The sequence below is a fragment of the Protomyctophum parallelum genome (assembly GCF_964188405.1).
Source record: "Protomyctophum parallelum genome assembly, chromosome: 4".
In the NCBI taxonomy this organism is placed as follows: Eukaryota; Metazoa; Chordata; class Actinopteri; order Myctophiformes; family Myctophidae; genus Protomyctophum; species Protomyctophum parallelum.
The window spans coordinates 22,424,283-22,434,306 of NC_139700.1; the positions used below are offsets into that span (position 1 = coordinate 22,424,283).

Consider the following 10,024-nt stretch of genomic DNA (forward strand, 5'->3'; position numbering starts at 1 on the left):
AGTAAAAAGGACAGGCTCCACCTTCTTGCTTACATTCTCCAATGTGCCATAGCAACCAATGGCAACCAGGGCCGAGCCCCCTGTTCCCGCGCAATGTTCCCATCCTTATATGGCCAGCAGAGTGCAGACGCACTAGTACGTCAGCGCTTTATGTAAATGCGTTTGATTGAAGAAAAAGAAAAAGCCCGAGCTCTACTCTGAAATGGAGGCGTGGGTACGGCGCATGCGCACTAGATCCACAACTATCCAGTCCCGTCTGCAAGGGAGACATCAACAAGAGAGAGAGAGAGCGGGTTTCTGATGCGGGTTGATTTTCATAATAGTTACATTGTAACGACGAGTTTAACAGGATTATCACTTTGTATCAACTTGGAACAAGGTAAGCGATATGCGTGGCGTTCATTTTTGAATTGGGAATTTGCGTTGAAAATGTGCGGGGTTGAAGAAGCCGCATGATTGTAATTCGGTAATTCAAAACAAGCTTCGAGTTGTCTCTGAGAACAATTGCTTATTTTGGGGCCTACTGCAGGGCAAACTGGATAAAATAACTTGGAACTAAAGGCAACCCTTTGGCCACTTTTTTATCTAAGAGGGCATGTATTGCAAAACCTAATTTAGGAGCCGCCGAATAGCATAGCTGAGGAAATAGTGTGTTAATTCATTGTGCAAAGGTTTTGTCAAGAATGTTATTATTTGGTTTGCAAAGTGCATTTGGATGCTGGAGAGACAGGTCTTTTCCTCACGCCTCCATTGGGTGTTTTTACGCCTCGATGTTAATGTTTAGGTAGAAATCTGTAGGCCTACTCTTATTTAAAAAATCTGTCCAAGTTGCAGTAACAACCTAGAGATGTAGGACTTCTAAGTAACGATCCTAAATAAACAAGTTGGATCTCTCACGCCCACCCGTGCTAGAGAGGTGCGCTTGAGCACGCTGCTCCAGTGCTCCTGTCAACATAAATAACATCGCAAGATCACTCGTCATTCGTATCGTTTTCCGCAACATCGGCTGAATGAATACAACAGTAACAACACTCGCCCTTTCAACATTTAGCCGAGACTTTGAACCGCAAAGTAAGTAAGTCGGTGCTTTAAACTTGGTGCGCGTGTAGTTGTAGGTGGACTGTTGCAGTGACGCGACTCTCCATTCCAATAACAAAGAGTAAAGATCAAATTACACGATGGATGGTCTTTAACGAATTCCCCCTCAACCCCCTCCGGCTTTTTTTGAGAGATTCTTTGTTCTCGCACCACTTTGTACATATAATTTGGTCTCGGCAGCGGAATAAAGTTGCCGCTGCAGCTCAGTTTGCAGGCGTGCAGCGTCGACCAGAGGACGGTCGGCATCATAAAATGGGTGCGCATGAAGCAGCGTGCCATGCTTTCCTGGCGAAAGTGGGCGGTGAAGATCGATGTTACACTTTTCTCTCGATGGAAACTCATGCTTTAACGAAGCGGCCGCGTGCAAATGTCACCTCCGTCATATTGTGTGTCCATTTCCCCGTCACTTTCGTGGCGATTTTTGACTTTTAACTTTATTCCTGCGTGTTTTGCGGAAAATCGCATCACACACCCCTTTGCACGACACCGCCGCCGCCGCCTTTGAAGTGTGTGTTGCCATGTTGAGTGACGTCACGTACTGTATTCTACCGTGTGGCTCTGCACTGTCCGGGCCGATAGGCTTGGAGTTCTGCTTCGATGATAGGCTTGATAGCTGAGCTACAAGCGCTCAGCGCGTCGCAGCGCGCCGCTGTTGTGAGCTTGAAGATCGTCCTTTTTTCTCTAGCCGCGCAACACCGATGTACGAGGAAGTACAAATCAGACTAGTCTGGGGGCGCGGCTCGCCGTTTTGCCGCAGTTGAGGAACACATGTGCCGCGAACATTTCCTTTTGCCTAGCAACAAAATAATTCATAATAACCAGTTCACCCAATACACCTCGAGCTAATTCTCCACGTTGGAATTCCTCATTTTGCATGTCTATATCTGCAACAAGACCAGCTCACAAGTGCCCTTTTAATACCCCGTCCCCATAACAAGTAATGCATAGTTTATAACACGCGTCTATGTTTGTGACATATTAGTACAAACAGTGTCACCAACATGAAGAGCGCAACATGGTGACATGATCTGTCTGGCGCGTGGTCTGTGACTGTTGACCTAGTTCCCTCATTTGGGTCAAGAGTAGCAGGGATACAAGATGCTCTATATGGTGCGTTTTTTGATTGATTGCTTATAATACGGTAATACTGCAGTCAACCACTATTACACAACTATAGGTTCATTAATAATGGAAGTTTTAAAGTCGTAAATGAAAATATACCATCTCTAAAAATGAATCCTAACCTGCACAGCTCAGCTGTTGATAAGTGTACTTTTTTGGCCTCTAGTCATATTTGTAGTACCATATTTTTGAGGAGCGCTAGCCCCTCCTATGCCCAGCTTTCCGGGTTTGTGTAAACACAAACATTGGCTTGTGATTGTCTGATCACCCCATAGCGATGATTTGATTGGCTGAGCAAAGTACATATTGAAGATAAAAGTGAGGGCGGAAAGTGAAGACGGAAAAGTGAGGATGCAAATTGTGATTGGCTAGAATGAGATAATGTATGATGATGAAAGGGCCCCTCACTTCACACAGGTGTGATTTTTATGAAGCTATGCTGAATATCTTTTCTCGTTGTGATTTGTGTGCAGATGTTTGGTTTTCACAAGCCCAAGATGTACAGGAGTCTGGATGGCTGTTGCATCTGCCGTGCTAAGTCTTCCAGCTCGCGCTTCACAGACAGCAAGAGATATGAGAAAGACTTCACAAGCTGTTTCGGGTGAGAAACAGGACTGTGGGTGTGGTAAAACATCAATGTGTACTAGAGTATATGTCACATGTTACATAGTATTAAACCTGTATTTTCCTCATATGGTATATGCAATAATGCACCCACACAAGACGTTCTTTAGGCTACGGTCACACCTAACTTTGTGTCTGCCTGTGACCAGCTCTTTGCAATGGTTTTCAACAGGAACAGAGCGTTTTCACAAAACGCTCGGTTCCCATTGAAAACCATTGCAAAAAGACGGCCACATGGGCAGAATCAAAGTTAGGTGTGATTCATGGTACCCATTGTTCTGACATACATTTCCCTAATTTTAAAGGTTGTGTGAAATTCGATCTGGGGAGATTTGTAATGCTTGTGTCCTCCTGGTGAAGAGATGGAAAAAACTCCCTGTGGGATCCAAGAAGAACTGGAATCATGTAAGTGACTTCGGGTTTATTTATTAAAGATGGAGTTGCCACGATTTTTTTCCACCCTAAAACATGATAATCAGGTATTATTAAAATATAAGGTGGAAGAACTCTTTCCAAAAAGTGTACAGTATTTGTTAAAATCATGCTTTTAAGTGGACACGCCCACCAGTTCATTAAGTATGCCTGGTTTGCCTGGTGGGTGGTGATGGGCGGTGATCCACCTGAACTGAAGCCGCACCCACAGCTGTAGTTGTATGATAAAGAAGGAGGGGTTAGGAGAGGGGCTGATAGTGTGATGTCACTATATTGCTGTTTACTTCATTGGCCCGTTTGACTGTCAAGGGTTCAGCCTCCAGGAAGAAACCCTAAATACAAAGTTAATACACCATTGCGCATAAAAACAACTCCAGGGTGTCTAATGAAGTACTGTCATCTCATAGACACATGAAAAACTGGAAAAATAAAAAAAATTGTGGCACTCCATCTATAAGTATTAAGTATAAATGTATACTTGAGGGCTGGGCCGGCCAAGCAGTCCAGGCACCTAGGCTGGTAATCCAGCCTGACCGTAGGTTCGAGTCCCGATCCAGACGACCTTTGCTGCGTCCCCCCCCCCATCTCTCTCCCCCTTTCCTGTCAAAAACTACTGTTGATCTATCAATACTACTGTTAATCTATCAATAAAGGCAAAAAGACCCAAAAATATCTTTAAAAAACAAACACAGGAAACCGTATAATTTGTTGACCGGGGTCCCCCAGGGATCTATACTTGGTCTCCTCTTTTTTCCCCTTTACACCAAATGTCTTCACTGAAAGTAGCAGCTCTACAAACTCACCTGTTAGCTTGCAGATGGTCTATTTTCAACGAATGTTTGTCTATTTTGACATGCCCAGAGGAACGCCAGGGTTAAAAAAACTGAAAACTAATTGTATTAGGCTGTATCTCCAGCTTTAAATGAGTTTTTATTACGTCTCAGTGGAATAGTGTGGCTATTGTACTTTCTCTGGTAATTATAAAACCCCTCCTTTTCTCTCGTTGCAGGTGGTTGATGCGAGAGGGGGTCCAAGCCTAAAGATAACCTCTAGGCCAAAGAAGATTAAATCTCTCTCCAAGAAAGCGAAGCCAAGCCAGATCAGCAGACTGCAAAAAGAACTCAAGAGAAACAGTTAGTTCTGCATTTTATATGTATAATTATTTACATTTATTTTTTAAACTTTTGGCGGAGAAAATTGTTTTGATTACACCTTTTTTATGGTTCCATTTGGCTATATTTGTACACAGTTAAAGGAGCTGTAATTCATATGTTTTTGTTTAAATAATATGTTTATATTGTGATATACATATTCCTCCATATTCTCTATATTCATTGCTATAAATCACTTTAGTAAACAGAAAATATATGTTCAGGTGGGTTACACATTTGATTCAATCAGGAGAGAGAACCCACAAGGATAATGTATCACCTTATGCCAATTTTGTCTGCTCATTTATTTGTTTAATCGCCATCTTTCTTGATTGGATGAAATTGTTATCTGACCTGAAATAGTATTTTCTGTAAGCTAAAGAGACTCTGACTAAACACACTATCATTTATTGCTATGGGAATATAGAGCTATTTAACACTAAAAATCACACTTGCACAAATTAATACGAAGGAGCTCTTTGCAGGGTATATTTGATGGTGTCTATTACAGTATCATGACTAGAAGCTCTAGTGCCATGGGGGAGAGAAAAAAAAAAGTGTAACATAGAAAGCCGTTGCGTGGGTGGTCCTAATGGGTAAAAGAGGTGGCTGAAATGTGCCTGAATAATGCATTTTATATTAACTGTACAATATGTGAAAACATAGACTAGACCTAGCTCTGGTCCATAGCCTTCTACTGCTTCGATTCTGCCCTGCAGTAAGGCTATGTGACTATCAGTATTAAATCTCAAATCGAAATCAGACCAGCCTCTCCTCTTTTGTGGAAATCTCACCAATATACTCACCAATAAAAAGACGGGTTGTGTCAATAAAAAGCCTACTTTCCTTAGTGGACGCACTCTGAGCCCCCCACCACACGTATAAACTGTACTTTTTGGCCAGAAAGGGATTTTTTTTCACTGGGGGAAAAATATTCTCTATGAGGCAGTTCTCTGGGCAATATCGGTAGAGGGCGTAGCGGAGTAACTAAAAGTATTTTTTTTCTGGTGGAAACTAAATCCCTTTTGGCCAAAAAGTACCGTTTATACGTGTGGTGGGGGGCTCAGAGTGCGTCCACTAAGGAAAGTAGGCTTTCTATTGACACAACCCGTCTTTTTATTGGTGAGTAGGTCAAACGTTCGTGAGATTTCCACAAAAGAGGAGAGGCTGGTCTGATTTCGATTTGAGATTTAATACGGATAGTCACATAGCCTTACTGCAGGGCAGAATCGAAGCAGTAGAAGGCTATGGACCAGAGCTAGCCTAGACCCAAGGCAGTACTTGGATAGTCTGGGGCATGTTGGGAGGCAAGTGGAGTAAGCTCAATCCTAGGCTAGCAAACAGATACCACGTCGACCCTATTCTGATTCGGGTTCAGTGGATATGCTCTTTGCAGGATATATTTGATGGTGTCTATCATACTGATATGAGTAAACTTGACGACTGGGCACCTAACTATACCTTGAGTAGATCCTATCTATACTGTGTTTTGTCCGTTAGATTCAGATGCCCACAGCACCACCTCCAGTACATCTCCAGCTCAGTCTCCCAGCTACAGCAACCTGTCAGATGAAGGATCAGACACTGAGATCAGGCGTGGATCCAGCCGCACTCCTGTCTTCTCCTTCCTGGACCTCACCTACTGGAAGAGGTAAATTAGCTCACCCACATCTGTAGATGCAAGCATGCCTAATAATGGGTCAGCACCAATGGTGAAGTAATCTGTAATGCATTATAAACATTAGTTATAAATGTAAAATTATACTTTTAAGCAATCATGAATACTATGGATAACATTCAAACGCTTTATAACAATAACACTCTGTCGAGTGCATACTTGCTTGTTGCACACTAGTAGGCCATAATAGTGCGCAAGCAGAGCGTGCAAGTACTTTCGACCGCTACAAACTGTCAAATCTCAGTAATGACTACTTGTGCCTGATACGGCAGTGGTGCCAGATTACATACATGTATACATAGGAGCATTACCTTTAATCCTCCCAACACTAAAACATATCGTCATTACGTCACCATCGAAAACCAATTACACTCTGGCATTGGGTCCTTTAATCCACATATATTTTACGTCATCATTGAGAGCTAGTTATACATATACTATGTATATATATATGTAATTTGTAAGTTGATTAGCGGTATACTGTGGTTACTTTGCGCCGTACGCACCATCCCAGCTGTCCCGCCACTTTTGATGCGTATGCACCGCCCCAGCAAATTGTGCCTGATACAGCAGTGGTGCCAGATTACATACATGTATTTGTATACATAGGAGCATTACCTTTAATCCTCCCAACACTAAAACATATCGTCATTACGTCACCATCGAAAACCAATTACACTCTGGCATTGCATGGGTCCTTTAATCCACATATTTTTTACGTCATCATTGAGAGCTAGTACATACACATACTATACATATACACACCATGTAATCTGGCACCACTGCCGTATCAGGCACAATTTGCTCGGACGGTGCATAGTACGCATCAAAAGTGGCGGGACGGCTGGGACGGTGCATACGAGTCCCGGGCGAAACTAGTACTTGCGCTTGTGTTTGTAACTATCCCACGTCTCATTGTCCAGACAAAAGGTGTGCTGTGGAATCATTTACAAGGGGCGCTTTGGAGAAGTGCTCATTGATCCCCATCTATTCAAGCCCTGCTGCCGCAAGCAGCGGCAACAGCGGCAGGATGAAGAGGAGGGATATGAGGAAGAGGATGACGAGGAGGAAGAGGAGGTGGAGGTGGAAGAGGGGCCCGTGGGAGAAGAGGTGCAAATTGAGGAGGTGGCGAACGAGGAGAATTCCCAGACGGAAGCGGAGGTGAAGGAAAGGGCAGCCTGTGAGGAGAGCACTGAGGTTCCTCAGTTGCGTGTTGCCATGGCGACGACTCCTTCCATTGAGTGGTGACACTGGTTCCTTGCACATCTTAGAGCAGGGGTCTTCAATAGGGGGTCCGGGACAACTAGGGGGTCCTCAGAACTACACTTCAGGGGGGTGTCAAGTCCTTTCTTTTTCTTATTACATTAACCACTCGAACCCTAGCATCCCTATTCTGGGGAGAACTTTATCCAAAAATAGCAGGTCTACAAGCACACAACGCCTCACGCTGTTGTAGTTCAGCTCTTTTTGGCAAAGAGGTTTGGTGCAGAGTACAAAAAGAGTAGTACTGAGCCAAAGGTCAAGTTTACAAGGTATTGATGGTTTAAGTGGTTAAATGTCTGATATACATGAATCCTACATGAAAGCTATCTATGAAATCTATGAAAAAGTTTAAATTTGCAACACAATTTGATACAATATGTAGTGGTGGTCACTGCTTCATCTCTCTCGGCTAATGGGTCCTTGGCCTGAAAAACGTTGAAGATCCCTGTCTTAGATGAAGTCTTTTGGGTGTTTTCAATTTTCAAGCACTTAACAGAAAAGAAGTCACCTCAGGTTGCCTTCAAGCAAAGAGCAGCTGAAACTCCTTTTGTCTTCTACCTTGATAACTTATGAATTCTATGTTTTTCATCCGTGTCATGTTTTTTGTATTTAATATTCTTTCTGTCCTGACAGTTGAGCACCATCCGTGGCGTTTTGATTTACTTCAGATAAAATGCTGGAAGTCCAGTTTGCTGGTACAGTGAAACGATTTCTACTCCAAAATGCTCTATATCTCTTTAGGTGGAAAAAAGGGGGGGAAAAAGAAAAAAAAGTACTATATTTTTGGGTGAAGTAAGATGAGTTTTACTATCTTTTAGTACGTTTTTATGGTAGATAGCTCATTTTGGAATGAACCTCCTCTTTTCATATCATTTAAACACTTTTCAGATCACAGACCTAGTAGCCTTTGTATTTGTACCTGTCCAATAATTACATTGACACTGTATAGTATGTTACAGTAGCTATACTGGATTAGCCTGTATGTATGTGAATATGTGGGTCCATTTAAATAAGGCCTATTCACAGCACCAACAGCAAATACACCAGCCTTAAGTATGTGTTATAGACATTGCTAGTGTTAATTATGGAACTGGTATTAAAGCCTGATTTATTTGTCTCTGTACGACAGGGTTGCTGGCCGAAAATAGCAGATCTAGAAGCTCACAATGTGTAGCAGATGCATTTTGATGCGTTCAGAACTTGATCTGCTATTTCTAGTGAGTGCCACTGTCATATGACAGTCACATATAAATTAAGAATAAGGAACAATAAGGGACGATGGGTATATTTATTGTGGCCTCAGCAACAGTGCATTTTGCATGAATGGCAACAAAGCCCTCTCATCGAAAAGACCCAAGTGATCGATGCATGAGTCTACTAAATTGCATGGCCTTATAAAATAATTGTAAAATTTATTTTTATTTTTTAGATCCAGTTCGCTGAAAATGTAAAATATTTTTTTATGTAAAAACAAAAGGGGAAAAAAGAGAAAGAAAATGGACAAATACAAAAAAGTGTCTTTACATCACAATACAGCACAATACAACAGTAAAACATACCGGTTGGTCTATAACCATTCAGCAATATTAATCAGTGATTCATGTCATTCCCGGCTTAGTAGTTGGTAAAAGATTTTATACAAGCTAAAACACTATGCCATTGCCTCTTATATACCACAAGGGTGTTGTGATATATTACTTACTTACTAATATTACTTTATTTATCACATGAAAGCCAAAGCACATTTAAATTCACCCAATGTCAAATCAATGCAGATTTTTATGGACAATTGTGCACGTCCAAGGTCATTTCTATATGTACGTATTTTATGGTATTTTAAAAAGAACACTAATATGGAATTTCATACATGTAATGCTGTAGTTGGAAGGGAGGGGGGGTGTTATGTATATATGGGGTGGGGTGAGGGGTACGACCCCTATATTGGGTCCCATTATTTATTTATTTCATATTTATTTGTATCACTGCATCCCCCTGTTAGAAGTGTAATACTATGAACTCTGTTAATCTTTTTCCAATAGGATGGTTTTTGTACATCAGTAATTTAAACTGAATGTAATTCTCACGAGGACAGTGTTTAGTACTGCCTCCGATTGACAGTTAATATTTGTGAAATGTTGGTTAAGTATTTATTTACCTTCTGAGCTGAGTTGTGTGCGGCCTAACTTATTCCGATATCATCATTTTTTTTATCTATTATGTAGGTAGACTAAGAAGTAGACTATGAATGACCAAACTTTACTTTGTCCCCTTTACCTTTAGCGTAATGATGTCACAGGATGATGTAGAGTAGCTGCTGTCTTATAGGCATTTTAGTGCTTCTTGCATGTATTGTAGCTATGCATATTTACGCTTACAAGTTAGACAAATCAGTTTTGTATTTTTTTATACATCATGTAATTTTTTTACTTGTCCCTTAATAAAATAGTTTTTGTGACATGTGTCATTTATTGAACTTATTGGGAAGGTGGATAAATATAATATAAATGTATTCTGTCATACTGTAATGTAGGCCTGCCCTATTTTAGTTTTAAAATGTTAAGTTATCACGTTTTACTGGAACAGGGAACACAAGGCACAGATGTTACACATTGATTGTGTAGGCTAGTTGTAATTTAGCCATGGTCCAGTGCGTTAG

The 10,024-nt window shown here is 41.4% G+C and overlaps 1 protein-coding gene across 1 annotated transcript; it reads left to right on the top strand.

Annotated features, from left to right (window-relative positions):
• Positions 1-262: 262 nt before the first annotated feature.
• Positions 263-9,823, top strand: LOC310857497 (SIN3-HDAC complex-associated factor-like). The gene is made up of 6 exons (XM_083763195.1): positions 263-379; positions 2,694-2,821; positions 3,150-3,249; positions 4,286-4,409; positions 5,928-6,078; positions 7,029-9,823. Exons 2-6 carry the CDS (start codon positions 2,694-2,696, stop codon positions 7,351-7,353), a joined length of 828 nt encoding a protein of 275 aa, XP_083619321.1. The 5' UTR covers positions 263-379; the 3' UTR covers positions 7,354-9,823.
• The last annotated feature ends 201 nt before the right edge of the window (positions 9,824-10,024 follow it).